Here is a 16727-nt window from a genome sequence, read left to right as displayed (position 1 = left end):
TGTATGATAAATGGTGAAAACAACATAGAAAAAAGTGTTATTGTTTTTAAATATGTAAATAAATCCTTTATGTATAGCTAGTAGGTATTTGCTTTTTATTGTAGTTTTTCTTAAATCTACTTTTATTGAGTTTGCAGGCGCTTCTGCAGTATTATTGTCATATCTTTTGGCTACTGTTTCCTATTAAGTTTAAAGATTGAAAGGTTGAGGAATTGCTTAGGAAAATACAAACTACTGTTTGCTTTATGGTCCAAACTGCAGTGTTTTCTGTAGCTTTGGCCTCAGAGCCGGCGTGCTGATGGGTTCGGGTGGATCCGGTCCAAACCGCTGCCTCTGCAGGAGCCGGGTCCGCTTGGCGGACGGGCTGCTGGGACAGCAGCGATCCTGCCAGCCAGTGTTGGCGAACGTCAGGCCGGCGGCGGCTCCAGAGCGGCGGGGCGCGATGTTCCACTACAACCCTCTGCCCCACGGTCTGCCATCATAATTAATATGTTGTTGAATCAAAGCTGAAGCGTTTGCCTCCGAAGCGTCCCGCGCTCAGCCCCTTATTAAAGGCCTGACCTCCAAGCTGCTGAAGGTTGCTCTGCAAACTTGGCACTTCCCCGAGCGAAAACATCTGCTTTCCTCACAGGCAGGACCACGGAGGACCCCACGTCTCAGCTGGGCCCCGCAGCCCAGCGAGAGAGCCCTTCCCCTGTCCTCACGCAATGACCCCCGCATTTATAACCCCCCCATCACAGGGTACTCGGGTAAGAGCAGCACCAGTTCACCACTCAGGTAACAGTAGCAATAAGATACTCAAGTTGGAGTAAAAATGTATTGGTGAAAATCAGAGCTAGTAACTAGTTGAGTAACTTTTTTATTTTACTATTAGGAGTATTTTTACTGTGCTTTTACTTGAGTAAAATTTCTGTATTCTCTACCCACTGAATGAAAAACAAGTAAAGGTTTTTTAATTGAAAGAAACTGATTTGGAAACATTTTCTTTTGCATGATTTTGTTTTTTGTTACTTATATGAATTATTGTCATTTTCATTCTTAAAATACCATAATTTCCACTTAACTTTACATTTTGGTCCATCTGATGATGCAATTTTTAAATATTAAGTGATAATTTTATCAATTACTCAGTACTGGAGTAAACTTTCTACCAAATACTTTTTTACTCTTGACTAATTTCGCCTTTACTCTTACTTGAGTAAACAAATTTGGGGTACTTTGCGCTCCTCTGATTAAAATGCTACTCAAGCACAGAGAAAATGATAAAAATATCAACCATTTAATATTTAAAAATTACATAAACATCCAGTCCAAAATATAAAGTCAAGTGGTAAAGTGTTTGTAAAACTCTAAATTAAAATAGTTCATTTAAATAACAGTTTAAAAATAACAAAATTCACATAAAAAAAGCACCTGTTTATTTGGCGAAAACAATTTGTTTTTTTGGTGTTTGGAAAATGAGCGGTTTCAAAATCCTTCTGAATGTAACCTTACAAATCAGCAGGCACTACCTGTTACCTAGCAACCCTATGAGTTCCACCTGTCACCTAGCAACCCAAGCTGAGCTCCAGCACTTTTGGTCAGCTGGTTTTGCTGCTGTATGTGCTGTACAATGACTGCTGGAAAAGACAAGTGTTTTGTTTATGACTTACCATCCAGAAACCACTTCTTCCATTCTGGTTGGTTGTGCAGGAGGCTCTACTTCTGCTTTTCAAAGATGCACAGTTGTATAATTGTACATTGTTTTCAGCCATTTTTACATTTGAGTGTAAACATTGAATTTGGGACGTGGACAACAGCAGCTCATTTGAATTTCAAGTGACAAAGGCCCTAAAACAGCTCACTCTGAAAGGAACTCAAAATTACGATGGTGTATTAGGGCCATGCTAAGAACACCAAAACATTATTCTCATAGTTTTATTCTTTATTTTTCTACCAGTTTTAACCTGTTCGAGGAAGCACAATAGATCACCTTTAAGGAAACCTGCAGGTGTTTCTGTTTCTGGTGAATTTTGGGTTAAAACCATCTTTCTCTTCATTCAGTGAAGTTACTCACTGTGGGTACAGTAGAAATTTTACTCAGGTAAGAGTAGCGATACTTCATAATGAACTTACTCAAGTAGAAGTAAAAAGTAACGTTTCCAAAATGTTACTCAAGTAAATGTAATAGTTCTCCGCCCCTCCTCAGGCCCCGGGGTCGTGTAGCGCCTTGAAGCTGAGAGGAGTGCCCCGTCTTGTTATCCTCTTCATCACGGTGGAGAGGGAGGAAGAGGAGGAGGATGAGGAGGAGGAGGATGAAGGCATCTGCACGGCTCCCACAAAGCGACGACTGTTGGACCGCTGACAGAAGCATCTGTCACACCCTGCCTTCACATCTTCACCTGCTGGCCTGACTCCATCACACATACACACATGCACACACACACACACACACGCACACACACACGCACACACACGCTGACTTCTCCTTCCCGATCTGCAGCTTGTTGGTGACCGTCCACGACGAGATGATCGCTCCGGTTCTGCGGAGCCAAGTGGAAGTTTTTTTTTTTTTTTCAGTTTTATTTATGACGCGTTAATGAAGGCGCTGACCTGCCTGGTGATACTTCATCATCCTGCGGCGGCGTCCGTTCCCCTGAACATGCTGAAGGGATGCCAGCAGAAAGGGGAAGGATGCCAATCCATGTGGATGACACACACACACACACACACTGAGACACAGAAAACACACACATACTGGAAACACACACCATCTGAAGGACAGCATCCCTCATTCAGGACCAGAGAAGGTGACCTTAAGCTAACGCCCCAAACTGAAATCAGTCATTTCACCAGAGCAAAGCAGAAATCTGACTGAGTGTTGAGGCCACAACAGACAAGAGAAAAAAAGGAGGAACACATTTCTGCCAAAAAATCAGAAATTGTGCAGAAAAAAACAACAAAAAAATTGAGTTTGAAAAGTTGATAATTAACTAGAAAGAAAATGAAATTTTGAGATGAATTTCAGAAATTTTCTAGAAACAAGGAAATTTCTGAATTTGAAAAGTCAAACATTTGCTTCAAAACAAACTCAGAAATTTTTGAGATAAGCTTGTTTCTTTTCCTGGGAAAAACGTGGAAATCCCTGAACTCCTACAGTTGAAAATTTCCTAGATAAAACTCAGAAATTTCTGGGATTTTTGGCAGTAATTTACTCCTCCTTTGTTCTTCTAATGTCCCTAATATGTGTCGTGGATTAAGATGCGAACTTGTGCGGTGGGTAACCCAGATAACTGCTGCTGAAGTCAAACAACGTTTCTCAGCTCCTTCTGGACCATCGGAGGTAATTTATGAGCGGATCACTTTTACAGCCTCACCTTTATGCTGCTGTTTGGGTTTAAAGCAAATGAGGGCCTTCATGAACCCCAGCTGTCTTGTCACCAGGGTCAAAGGTTATCACCGTGGCAGCCAGGTGATTTTAAACACCACAAAGTCTCCCAGCGTGAGCCGGGACTCTGAAAAGGAGCGGCAGCCTAAAATGAGTGATGGGGGACGGCGGGACTCCTGCGGCCCAGGGAGGCGGCCTGACCTCGCCTGGCGGGGTGAAGGGTACGCCTCGCTGTCATCTCTCCATCGCCAGCCTCCGCCGTGGTCGTGTGTCGAAGCAGGAAGCCCTCCACGCTGGCTGCTGTCCAACGCGGAGGTCTCTCACCTCCCGGTGGTTATTCCTGGATACCAACCGGAGCCCCAGCCTCCTTTGGCCCAGCCCGGCCTTTCTTCTCCCGCTCTGGGATAACGGGGCTGTCCTTCAGCTATCAGCGGCCATTGTCTTTATTACACTACCACATCTAATATCAAGGTCACTTTCATTCATCTCTGTGATCTGCAGGGTTGCAGCAGCTTCAAAGTTGAGAATAGGATAATTTTTACGCAATAATTTAATTGTAAAATGATTATTTATTCTGCTTTTAGTTATTTTTTGACATGAATAAAAACATACTGATCTGACGTCAGTTTTCCTAATTTAAAGCACAATATGGATAAAAACCCGCTAGGTACATTTACAAATTTCAGTTGTTATGCTACGTTTTGGCCACCAGATGTCACTAGATATTAACCACAGTTTCGGATCCAAATTCCACAATGTAAACCGTAAAAGATCCCAAAGGAATCCTAAAGGAAAATACATTTGAAATAAAAGATTAATATTTATATTTCTCACTCTGTCTGGCTGTTGTGTCCTTTTTAGCAATATTTTTGAAATTTGCAAAATGATCTTAACAGATTTAGATAAGCGTTAACCTTTTTTAGCTTTAATTTTTGTCTTTCATCTTTGCTTCTGTTGGTTTTCAATTATGTTTCAACAAGCCATAAAGTAATCAATTAAGTATTTATTTATAATATTATTATTATTATTATTATTATTATTATTATTATAGTATAGTGTAGTATAGTGTAATAATTATTATTTTTATTTTGATCAATATTAGCTACTGTGAGTGTTTTATTTTACCCTATCTTTATATTTCATCATTTATTAATTACTCTTTAAATTCATTAGTGCCTATTCATTAATAGAAATGTAAATGTTCTTGGAATGAAGCGCTTTTCTCTTTAAATGATCAGCATCGCTACAAAAGAAGAGCAAAGAGCGGCTGAACAGATGCAGACGTCCCACTCTGATTCTTTTTACAGATGCTAAATGAAGTAAGCTTTTACAACTATTTCAATTGTATTTTAAACTAAACGTCGATCTTAAGTCCTGTGACTTTACTTGATCACCTTTTCGTTTCAATATCAAAATTTTGATTATTTTTGTGCTTAAATCGACACTATTGAGGCCTCACTCTAGCAAAGCACCTTGGTTTATTACACGATCTTCAAATTCGGGCCAGGCAGTCCAACATATTTACAAGGATAATTTCTGTGTCACAGCAAGTGTGGCTTCGACGGGAACATAATAAATATATGTATTATTTGTAGTATTTGTAAGAGTTTTTTAGTACGAACGTAGTTTAGTATTTAAAGAAGCGGTAGCGTAGTGTTTTTAAATTAACCGCTGCCCGCCGCCCCCCGCGCTTCCGCAGTGGTTCAGTCCGACGACGTCCTGCGCGGGAGCGGAAAACGTGCGTCGGCTTTGCGGAAAAGGAGTGTTTTGTTGTATTGATGAAATAATATCTTCTAAAAGCTCCAACCAGCACATTTTCCTCTCATAAGAAGCCAACACAGAACGGAGGTAAATCAAACTAAATCTTTACGTATCTTTGTTTGGTAACTTTAAGCAAGCTAAAGGGAGTTAATGAGGCGTTTACGTCCTGATCCGCATCCTGCAGGTTAACTTGGTTTTTAATCGCATCGGCTGTAGATGCTGTGTCTCTAGAAAGTACTGGACCTTTTTTTTTTTTTTTTTTTTTTACATTTTGTGGCGTTACACACACAAAATATGAAACCGATGCATGACTATCATTTGTTGTTTTTATAAACAACCCCCTTTCTCCTGATTTAGTTGGATTAAATTGAGTGCAGCATATTTTCTTTCAAAGATGACCACGTGAATAGAGTCCATCTGTGTGCAGCAATCGGAGCAGAGCTGGCCCAAGGCATAAGCAAACTTAGCAGTTTCTTGGGGACCTCCATAAATGCATGAATCTTTAAAATGTATATCTACTATTTTAATATTTTATTCAGAATGAGAAATTTTATACAGCGGTTTCAGCATAGAGAAATAAAAATATTTTAAATTGTTTAACATTTAAATTTATTGCAAAGTAAAGTACAAAGAATACTCATCATAATTCAGTTGTTGTGTTACCTGATGCTATGAGCTTAGTTTTTGTGTTTCAGCTTGCTTGGTTGCTTTGCAAAACGACTAAACATGGCCGCCCATATGAACTTATAGGCTGGGGAAGAAGAGTATTAAAATAAAGAGCCATGGCAACTGTGGAGGAGCTGCAGAGATCCTCAGCTTAGGCACATAACTATTAGTCAAACCTACAGCTGGGTGATTATGGTTGGAAAATAAAATCTCAGATTTTTTAAATACCAAATCTGATTATTTATTTTATTTTTTTACCTCACTTTATTTGCAAATGAAAAACTCAGATTTTTCAGAAATTAAGTCTTCAAACACAGAAAATTTGATTTATCGATAAAAGCAACAAGGGCTGCAACTAATGATAACTTTAGTTATTGATTAATCTGATAAAAAAGATTGACATGTGGAGACATTTATGCCATATTAAAAATATATTAAGAGGCAAGTAAATAAGCAATTCAGTTAATTTTTAAATAATAAAAATATTTTTTATTCCCTAGAATAACAGCATTCTTTTACTGAGGTGAAAAAAAGTCTTTTGGCTAATTCTGCCGCATTTACTGTAAACATTAATATTTACTGAAATGATAATGTGTGTTCAAATAAATTAAAATTATTACAAATTGGAATGTTTTTAAAGAACAATATTTGTGTTTATGGTGCAATCAATGCACCATAAACATTGATTGCACCAGGTCACACAGTTACCTGAACAAATATTTTAAAAAAGGTCTTTTGTTATAATGTTTTTATAACAATATATCATGATAAAAACGTTTAAATCTCAAAGTTGTTTTTGTGTAACATCATTAAGACTTCCAGGAGCTTTTTGGTTTGCTGTACGGTCATAATGTGGCTTTTATTTAGTCTCAGTGTTTCTAGATGACGTATAAACGTCGTTTTTTTTGTTTGTTTTTTTTTTCCAGTTTGGTTTCAAATCCAAGATGGCCGGAGACTGGAAGCCAGGCGACCTGATTTTTGCCAAAATGAAGGGTTACCCTCATTGGCCTGCGAGGGTAAGTAGCACGAAGCGCATCACTGGTCAAAAATGTCTTAAATTTGACTGATATTTAAAAACAATGTTAGGGTACAATTTAAAATCTTAAAATGGAAAAATATAAAGTGCAACACAAATTATTCATTTCAGGTCTTTGAATTTAATTCATTTACAGAGTGAAAAAAAACCCTCAACATCCGATAACTTTTACTACACGTAGACTTTTTAACAACAATTTAATAAACTTTTCTTGTTTCTGCGAAGAAAGAAAAATTTAGAAAAAATTGATCAACCTGAAAAATGAAGGATGTGGTTTACAGATTTTTTTGTTTGTTTTTAATCTGGCAAACATGCAGAAGCTTTTTATGTTTGAAATCAACAGATTATTTTATCAAAATATTATCTGCTTAGTTTATTTTTGAGCAGGTAAAAAAAAAAAGATATTTATTGCTCTGATAGAGTATTAGAGCCACATGAAGAAAAAATATAAATAAAATTAGGAGAAAGTTGAAATCCTGAGTAAATTTGTTTCTGTTTTCAGATCGATGAAGTGCCAGACGGTGCTGTCAAACCGTCCAACATCAAATATCCGATTTTCTTCTTCGGCACTCATGAAACGTGAGCAATGAAACTCCTGATGTTTATCGAGGCGCCATTTTGTTCCTCTGAAGGTTTTTAATAGATAAATGTTTGATGAGACTCCGGTTTCCTTCCCCATTCTGCATTTTTAATGGTTGGCACCAATGTTGTGTTTACATTCATGACTGAAAGTATTTTCCCTCCTGCAGAGCGTTTCTTGGGCCGAAGGACATTTTTCCGTACCAACAAAACAAAGAGAAATACGCGAAACCGAACAAGAGGAAAGGCTTCAATGAAGGATTGTGGGAGATTGAAAACAACCCAAAAGTTGAGCTGACTGCGCCCAAGGTACGACTCCGTTAAAAACTGGGTGTGAAAAGCAGAATTTCAACTTTAAAACATTATTTTCTACTGAAATAAACCAAGATTAGATTCTCCTTTTGCTGACTAGAACTAAACTTCTGCTTGATTCAAAAATACTTAATTTATCCCAAAGGGAAGTTAAATGTAACTCATATCATCCAGTGAAGGATCTCCAGTAGCAGTCAGTGTTACAACAGCTCTGTTTAGAAAAAACAAGAACGTTTATGAGTTTCAAAAAGTTTAAAATTTGCTACAAAAAAACTACAATTTTGAGATTAACCTCAGAATATAAAAAATAAAATTTCTGAATTTGAAGTCAAATATTTAATGGAAAAAAGTTTAAATTAATTTAAGAAATTTTCTAGAAAAAAATGCTAAATTATTTGGTGGAAATGTACTTTTTATCCCTTATTTTCAAATCTACAGTGTCCCTAACATGGTGCTGTATAATTCTGTTTCTTTTTTTTATTTTCATTTTACATCATGCGCCATCGTCATTCAGACAGCTTTTTAAACGGATCAGCAAACAGACTTCAGTTTGAACGGTTTACGACTACATCCTTAAAAACTCTTAAATCTATTTAAAAAATGTGTAAGTTAGCTTTAAACGGTTCTTAAATTTTGTTGTGACAGGACTATTTAATCTTGTATATTTAATATAATTATTTAATTTCTCTTTGGGATTAATCTAGAAGTATTGAATTTTAAATATTCTGTCGTTTTTCTGTAAAGTCAAAGATTCGACTCGGTTCAGGCTAACGCTAACTAGCTGCTAATATAGCCTTACTAGCTAGCTAATTTTGTTGTTGTTTACCATGGGTAAGTTTTTTCTGTGCAATAAACTAAACTTTAATGTGTGACACATGCTGCAATCCCCCAACCATCCACTGCCTTTATAGTTTTTACTTTTAAATTTAATCCAAGGTGGCACTGAAAAGGTCTTAAGTATTAAATTAAATGTAGAAACCTGCACATATCCTGAATTAGCCAACAAACTGTTTCCAATGGTTCTTTGCACACTTTATGTAAATTAAACCAGCTGGTCAGGATGATAGTTTCACTGCTTTAACAGATGAATAAAGTTGGATTTAAGGGAGCAGTGTGATGATGTGAACAGACTTTCTGCTGCTCCATAAACAGAAGTTTTTATGAATTAAATCCTGGTTTTTTGTTTTTTTTCTGTAGCCGGTTCCTCCTCCTTCCTTCCTGGAAAAGGATTTGGAGAGCGGTCCAGAAGGAGAAGAAGACGCAGTTGATAAAGGAGTCAAACCCAAAGTAAATTTCAGTTTTTTTATTTGCTGTTCATAACCTCCATTCCCATGTGGCTCCACTGCAGTGAATCTCTTCTGTTGCCAGATTCTTCCATGTTTTTTGTCTCTCAAAGCTTCCTGTGACATCTGTCTGCATCGTAACCGCAGGAAACGGTTTTCCCTCTCGTAGAGTTGATGTTTGGTAGCAAAACGAGCAGGAAGCTCGCTGACCGCGCCTCGCTGCGTCCTATGCTGTGTCTATGGTGCATTCAGGTTCCAGGAAAAGAGGCTGAGCAGGAGAATGAGGAGGAGGAGGAGGAGGAGGAAGGGTCTCTGATGTCTGAGCAGGGTCCTCAGATCCAGGATGTACGTACTCTTGCATGTTGGGTTGCCATGCAGCGGCGCAGGTCATGTCATCCCTTGTTTGGGTGGAAAATTAAGTAAAAAGCATGCTACATCGGCGGTTTTTCTGGAGCCGGGTCGGCATTCGGGTCGCTAATGAAAATCTAACGGAGAGCTGTTTGTGTTTTCAGTCATGCTGGGTTTGTGCTTGATGAATAAAAATGAAATTATTTGAAAGTTTTGGGTTCATTTCTTGCTTTTCTGTCCATCTGCTGCATGATTCCACTGATTCCATCCACTTCTCATCCAAGTGGTTAAGTTCTGATTTCAATGCCTTTTCATCCTAATTTAACAAGTAAATCTGCAAAAGAAGGTAAGTATGAAAGAAATTCCCTTTTGCATTGAATCTGGTGTAAAACCTCAGCTGCACACTAGAGGGTGCTGTTGCTCTAAATCGGTTTGTTTCACTTTCTGCTTTTTCTCTTTACTTCAGCAGCTTTCTAAGGAAGTAAAGTCGGCTTGTTTTTGAGGTCAGCTGGAATAAAATCAAACTTTCTGGTTAATTTTTCAGGTTTCTGCTCAGAAAGAATCGACTGATCCCTCAAAACCCAAAAGAGGAAGGAAGAAGAAGGTTGGTAGTGACGCTGAAGGTGATTTAAATTCAATTTTCGAAGCATTTAAATTGTTTAATAATGTGTTTGTGTTTCAGGGTGAGCAGGAGAACGAAAAAGACGAAGATCCTGGCAGCCCCGTTAGTCCATCAGGTGGGATTTCTGCTGAAAAGTGTTTTTGTTTTACACGGTTAAAGATCTCTTGGATTCTCCTTCTGGAGCTTGAAGTTGATCCAAGTTTGTTAGCTTCAGCTTGTTCAGAGCTTTCTTCAGGAGGCTCTGCCCAGGTGGAAACAGGATCCTGGATCTGCTTTAACCTCCTCAGTCACCATTAGTTTTCACCAAAATGGCCCCAGATGGAGAAAACTTTTTAAAATATCTTTATTTGCTGATTTTTTTATTTATTTTTTTTAAAATTATTTTTCATTGATTTGAGGTTGGGATGCAAAGAATTAATAAGCTTATGACTAACTGTCGATTAATGGATTATTAGATTCAAATTGTTCCCGTTGATTAATGATGTCCGCTTAGATCTTTTGTTAGTGTTGCAGTTTGGCCTCCGTCCAGAAGAGGGCGACTTCCTGGACCATTTTTTATTCAAAATATTATGAAAAATTTAGCACTTTACATGATGGACATAAGACACAATTCAGGTTTTTAAGAAAATGGCTACTTGTCAGTTAATTTGTTCGTCGCTCTATAAGATAAAATTGATCAACTTCAGATTAACTGATTAATCAATAACTTGCATTATCCCTAATCTGAGGCCATTTTAGTGCAAAGCTGTGATTTCCACCACATCTGCTCCTATTTTGTAGCAATTAGTTTAAATATCAAAAAATAATATTTAAGCTGATATTACTGTTACTGATAATTTTAGGCTAAAAATGCGCCAAAGATTAGTAATAAATTTAACAAGCGTCTTGTTATTCTGCACAATAATTTAAAAGCAGATAAATTTGTACCACAAAACTAGAACTACAAAGTAACAATTATTTTGGTAAATGATTATTCTGACGATTAATCAATTATTCTGATGATTAATCGATTATTCTGACGATTAATCGATTGTTCTGACGATTAATCGATTGTTCTGATGATTAATCGATTGTTCTGACGATTAATCGGATGAAAGGTTGGCACATTCTGCTGATTTCTTTCATTTTTAAAATACAATATTAAAAAATGGTTTATATTAGTCTGTTTATGCATTGGATTAATAATTGGGTAGCAAAGTTTCCTTTAAAGATTTCTTATTTTTAATATTTTTTTTTGCCAATTGACACGTCCTAGGTAGAATATATTTACAGATGAAAGGTAACTTTTTTTCATCTTAAAGGCAAGATCTATATTTTTATACAGTTTTGGTTTAGTTGCTGCTCTGAGTGTGTTATTCTTTCAGCAGATATACTTTTTTGAGTCAGTATACTCCAGTTAGCGATTAGTCGATTACTAAATTAGTTGACAATTATCGAATAATCACGATTAATTTGATGAATTGTTTCAGCCCGACTGCAAAATTTGTAAAAACACTTTCTTCACTTGTCAAAACTAATTTTGTTACAAAAAATGAATCTAGCTTATTTCTGAGTATTTCCAGAGATGTAGGTTCTAATTTCAGGTAGAAATAGTGGAATGTGAGCCATAATTTGCACAAGCTGAATTGTGTATCTGCGATCAGGTGGAGACGCTCCGAAACGGCGAGGCAGGAAGCCGAAAACCGAGAAGCTGCTTCTGCTGCAGCAGGACCAACACGGCTCCGGGAGCGAAATGTAAAGCTTCAGAAAACACAGCTTTCATTGGGTTCTTCTTTTTTACAGCTTGTTTTTGTTTTATTTTTATTTTAGGGAGACGAACGAGTCGGAGAAGAAGCGAAAGAGGGCGGCGGAGGACAAGCAGCCGAGTGGAGAGGAGGAGAAGAGGAAGAAGAGGGAGGGCAGCAAGGGGAAGGAGGCGGAGCTGAAGGAGGCGGAGGCCAAGAAGAAGAAGAAGGACAATGGCTCGTCCGGCTCGGATGACGACGAGGCAAGCGTCTTCGCACGGCGGCAGTCTGAGGGACAAGAAGATCGTATTTAACGTTTCTATTCCTGTTAGTCTCAGAAAAGCAAAGGGAGGAGGAAGCTGCAGAACGCAGAGGCGGATAAAGACGGGCGGCGCTGGAAAGCCGACGAACCGAGAGAGTGAGTTCATCCCACCATGATGAGGCGTTGATGGTTTCACTCTGTGTTGCCATGGGAGACGGCAACAACAACCTCGTTAGCTACATGCTAACGAGGTCTGACCAGAAATAAACTCTCAGGTCTTTATGTGATGAATATTTTCACCTTCTTTGTGGTTGAAAATATGAAGTTTTGTTTCTGTGTCGACATATTTCAGTAATTTGAGGCAGTTTTTGATTTGTTACGATAACAAATTTGGCTGCATGATAAATTGTCCTAGAAGTTTCTGCGACAAACGATAATGTTGTTTTGAGACCATTTTCAAGTAATATAACAGTAATGAAATAATGCAAAAACACATTTTCAAAGATCAATAAACTTTAAACTCTACTGAACATTTAACACTGGAGCTGGGAGACATTTTCAAAATCCAAAGTAAATAAATAAAAGAAACAACTAATATGATTTCTTAAGTCTGTCAACAAAATTATCCTTCAAAAAGGGACAAATGGACCAGACTGAAGAGTTTGGTGTTTTTCTGCCAAAAACTCTTTCTGCCAGAGATTATGGAGCTCGTTTTGATTTGTTATGTGATTAATTGATTTATTGGTTATTGCGACAGGCCAACTTTGGATCCCGAACCATCGGTGAGTTTCTGATGTCGTGTTTTTGTCTTTCAGGGCCGACAAAGAAGATGTGAAGAAACCTGAAGCCGGACCCAAGAAGAAAGGTGATTTAAAAAAATAAATAAATGTGTGGTTTTAACTGGAACTGTTTTTTTTTTTTAAGATTTGTTTTAAACAAAACTAACCGTCATCATGAGCTCTTTTTTTCCCCGTTTTATTTTCCAGAAATGTCAACTGACCTGAAACTCCAGAAACTCCACAGTGAGATCAAGATTTCCCTGAAAATCGACAACCCGGTTAGTTCTGCCATTCATATCTTAACATGTTAATTAATAGTAATTACACAGATTTTAAGGCGAAATACATTTAATTCATAAATATTTTTCCTCCTTGCAAACAGAAAAATTATGAAGTTGAATCTAGTCAGTCCCTCCAGTGTTTTGTGATTTTCTTTTTTTTTTATTGTAGAAATTCAACAAACTCCTTATAAACAACCTAAAGTGTTTTTTTAACTAGTTGAAACATTAAAACTTGTGTTTATCTGTTTTTGTCCTCCAGGATGTGAAGAAATGTTTGGACGCGTTGGACGAGATCGGTTCCCTTCAGGTGACGACTCAGCACCTGCAGAAGCACAGCGAGCTCATCGCCACGCTCAAGAAGGTAAACCAGAAAAGGTCCCCAGTCGCTGACGGCTCCCCCTGGTGGCGGTCATGAACTGCGGGTTCATCTGCGTTCCAGATCCGGAAGTTCAAGGCCAGCCAGGACATCATGGACAAAGCCACCATGCTGTACAACAAGTTCAAGACGATGTTCCTGGTGGGCGAGGGCGACTGTGTGCTGAGCCAAGTGCTGAACAAGTCGCTCGCCGAGCAGCGGCAGCACGAAGAGGCCAAGAGGGGAGCACTGAAGAGAGCCGAGCACGTCAAGGACGGCGGCACAGGTACGGCAAGACAAGCATGGCTGGAAACGGCAAAACAAGCATGGCTGGAAACGGCAAAACAAACGTGGCTGGAAACGGCAAGACAAGCATGGCTGGAAACGGCAAAACAAGCGTGGCTGGAAACAAAAAATGGTTTCATGAATTTCAGTGAATCTCCCTAAGACAGTAGCTTTTTTAGTGAAAATAAAAATAATAAAGTTCTTTCTGCAATTGGCCTTTAAAAAAAATCTGTATGCCCCAGTTAACAATAAATTGATTTCTGAATTAGTTGACAAACGTTGGATTTGTGACTAATGTATGACTTGGGCACAAATCATACATTTGTATGATTTGTGCCCAAATCATACGATTAATCGTTTCAGGTCAATGATTTTGGCCTTTTTGTTTTTATTGAAAATATGAAATTAAAGTTTTTTTCATCATATGACCTTTTCAAAATCTGTATATTCAGGTTAACAAATAATCAATTACAAAATTAGTTGATGATTATTACAACAGTCAATTAACCATATTAATTGTTTCAGCCCTACTTGTGACTTGATTATTTTGTATATTCAAGTTAACGATTAATCGACTAGTTGGCGATTACTTGTTTTATGACGATTAATAGAATTAATTGTTTTAATTGAGGTACAGATTTCATAAAAAGTTTGTTTGTTAAGCAGGTAAAACTAAAGCAACTGAAAATAAAATCAGTTTTGGCTCCAGGGTAAAAAGTTTTCACTCCCCGGTCTGAAACCCAGACCGATGAGCCGGTCACGGTGAAACCGGAACAACAACCAGAATAAATGATCCAGAGAGGTAACGACTGTAATTTTGGGTTGCATCACAAACATTCCTCTCCTTCATTAAATCCATTACGAGCGGCAGAGTGAGCAGCCAATCAGGAGCCAGTCATGGGATCTCTGTGGTCGACCTTCATCAGCAGCTGTTATCAAACGCTGCGGCCGCATCCGTCCAGATGAAAACCCGGATTCCTCCGTTACAGGAGCAGATTGTCTCTCCGGGTGAAGCAAATCGAATCCATGGAGAATCTTTTTAATTTGACTAACCTCTGCAGAGCCGCGCCGGCCGTCACATGCTGACGGCGCGGTGACGTCATCGCTGATCAAATCTTCCTGCCCCGCAGACAAGGTCTCCAATGGCGACGCCAGCCCCGAGGAGAAGAAGACTGACAAGATGGAGGACGCCTCGGCGGGAGAAAACCACAGGTACGTCCTCCAGGTTTGCTGCTGCGCTTCAAATGACGCTAACGCAGCGTTGCTAACGGCAACCAGATGATCCATAGCACGTTGCTATTATTTCATCTTCAAATTCAGATTATGAGGATTAAACTCAGCATTACATCAGAATGAAATATACAAAACATATTTGGTTAAATTTAGACTCTTTAATGAAAGATTAAAGTTCAGCACATTTATTCACAGCAAAAACACAAAATCTTACGAAATAATTTTGGTCTATTTTCTAGTGCAAATGTCTTAATACACTTGGAATAAGAAAAACAAACTTGGCAAGATATGAGAACTTTTTAAGTTAATTCTTTATTATTGATGAAAAGTACTGACAGATAAATTCACCTATTGAAAGACATTTTTCCACGTTTTAAGGGAAATAAACTGCCAGTGCAACTAGTAATTTTGATCAATATTAATGAATTATCTAATTCAGATTAATGAATTATCTAATTCATTAATATTATTTTATATTACTAATTATTTACAAGTCCCCATGTCTTGCTAAGTGAGTTTTATTTCTTATTTCAAGTGTGCTAAGATATTTTCTCTAGAACACAGACCAGAAATACTTCAGATTTTGTGTTTTTTCAGTGTCATAAGTCACAAATGTCTCTTGTTATATTAAATCAAACATGTAAACTCTGGGAGATGCAGGCAGAGGAGAGACTTTAGGTGCTAAACATTTCACTGCTAGCTAAAAAAATGTATTCTTATGGCTTCAACTAACTCACTCGCTCTCTGGTTGCCTAGCAACAACATGCTGGGTAAGAAGCAGTTTCAAGTTCTGCCCAACTTTGGTTGCCTAGCAACAGCCTGCTGAGTAACTGCCCAAGTTGTACATTAGTGCTTAAAAATGAAAACAAACATCATGGAGAGAAAACTGGGTCAAACAGGAAGTCATGCCACCAGTTTGGCAGTATTTACTTAAAACAAAACATTAATCAATTATCAATATCGACTGATATGAAGCAATTATATCCTGATACGTTTTTCAGCCATATTGTCCAATCCTAACTATTATTTTGTAGTTTTGGCTTAATTACTACTCTTAAGATGTTTTTATTCAGGACTTGTTTTGACTCTCCAACTAATCGATTGCAAAATTATTTGACAATTTCAATAATTGATTAATCACGATTGATTCGATTAATCGTTTCAGCCTTGCTCACATTTCTCCATCTTCTGCTTGTTTGTGGTCAGTTTTATGTTTTCTCTCCGTTTCCGACCGCAGTCCTCCAAAACTTCAGGAGTCGGCCTGAACCGTCCACCGACCCGAAGAAGAGATTTGCTGCTGTACTGGAACGACGCCCCCTGGTGGACAACGGTTTCCAGGCCTTCTGAAGTGTTGTGTTGCTGCTACTCCCAAGGTTTCAGTTCACCAAGTTGCTGCATAGTTTTATTTTTGTACTCAGACACCTTGTGCCGCCTGCTGTTGGATGTATTTAATTCCCATCGGTGTAGTTGTGAATTTTAATGAACGTGTTTGAGAAGCGGGGTCATTCCTCCTCCTCCTCCTCGTCTTCATCGTGAAGTGTTTTTGTTTTTATTTTGGTCGATCATTTCAGTTGTGAACCTCCCAGGACTTGAAGTGCAGATTCTGTAAACTGATCTTGTTTTTAACGCTCTGTAACGCATGTTTAACAGACGCACAAACAGAAAACTGTGGACTTTGCCAAAGTCTCCTCTTAGCCAACAAAGTGCTTTATTTTCCATCATGTCTTTTAAAACCTAGATGTATATAAGAGTATTTTTGTGTTTGTGTCATCATCCAGTAATAAAGTGGTAGCTACAGCACAACCGCCATGTTTGTTTGTATCATTCTTCATGA

The 16727-nt window shown here is 38.1% G+C and overlaps 1 protein-coding gene across 4 annotated transcripts; it reads left to right on the top strand.

Annotated features, from left to right (window-relative positions):
* The first annotated feature begins 4894 nt into the window (after positions 1 to 4894).
* On the top strand, positions 4895 to 16699 carry psip1a (PC4 and SFRS1 interacting protein 1a). Of its 4 annotated transcripts, none has more exons than XM_016675599.1 (17): positions 4895 to 5215; positions 6721 to 6810; positions 7333 to 7409; positions 7580 to 7718; positions 8919 to 9008; positions 9257 to 9349; positions 9897 to 9956; positions 10035 to 10089; positions 11618 to 11708; positions 11784 to 11961; positions 12037 to 12116; positions 12776 to 12825; positions 12947 to 13017; positions 13280 to 13381; positions 13460 to 13661; positions 14791 to 14872; positions 16100 to 16699. In XM_016675599.1, exons 2-17 carry the CDS (start codon positions 6739 to 6741, stop codon positions 16371 to 16373), a joined length of 1716 nt encoding a protein of 571 aa, XP_016531085.1. In that variant the 5' UTR covers positions 4895 to 5215; positions 6721 to 6738; the 3' UTR covers positions 16374 to 16699. The 4 variants fall into 4 exon arrangements, with proteins under 4 accessions (XP_016531085.1, XP_016531084.1, XP_016531088.1 ...); XM_016675598.1 differs by having other exon boundaries at positions 12031 to 12116; XM_016675602.1 differs by having other exon boundaries at positions 4897 to 5215; positions 12031 to 12116; positions 16131 to 16254.
* Positions 16700 to 16727: the final 28 nt, after the last annotated feature.

Source organism: Poecilia formosa, unplaced genomic scaffold (assembly GCF_000485575.1).
Source record: "Poecilia formosa unplaced genomic scaffold, Poecilia_formosa-5.1.2 Scaffold117, whole genome shotgun sequence".
NCBI classification, from domain to species: Eukaryota; Metazoa; Chordata; class Actinopteri; order Cyprinodontiformes; family Poeciliidae; genus Poecilia; species Poecilia formosa.
This window is presented reverse-complemented; position numbering and strand designations above follow the sequence as displayed.

What these genes read in the sequence shown, in the direction of transcription:
- psip1a (XM_016675598.1), top strand. Translation starts at nt 6,739, where the DNA reads ATGGCCGGAGACTGGAAGCCAGGCGACCTGATTTTTGCCAAAATGAAG. An exon ending in TTGAGCTGACTGCGCCCAAG is followed by an intron (nt 7,719 to 8,918) that starts GTACGACTCCGT and finishes TTTTTTCTGTAG; the next exon opens with CCGGTTCCTCCTCCTTCCTT. An exon ending in ATAAAGGAGTCAAACCCAAA is followed by an intron (nt 9,009 to 9,256) that starts GTAAATTTCAGT and finishes TGGTGCATTCAG; the next exon opens with GTTCCAGGAAAAGAGGCTGA.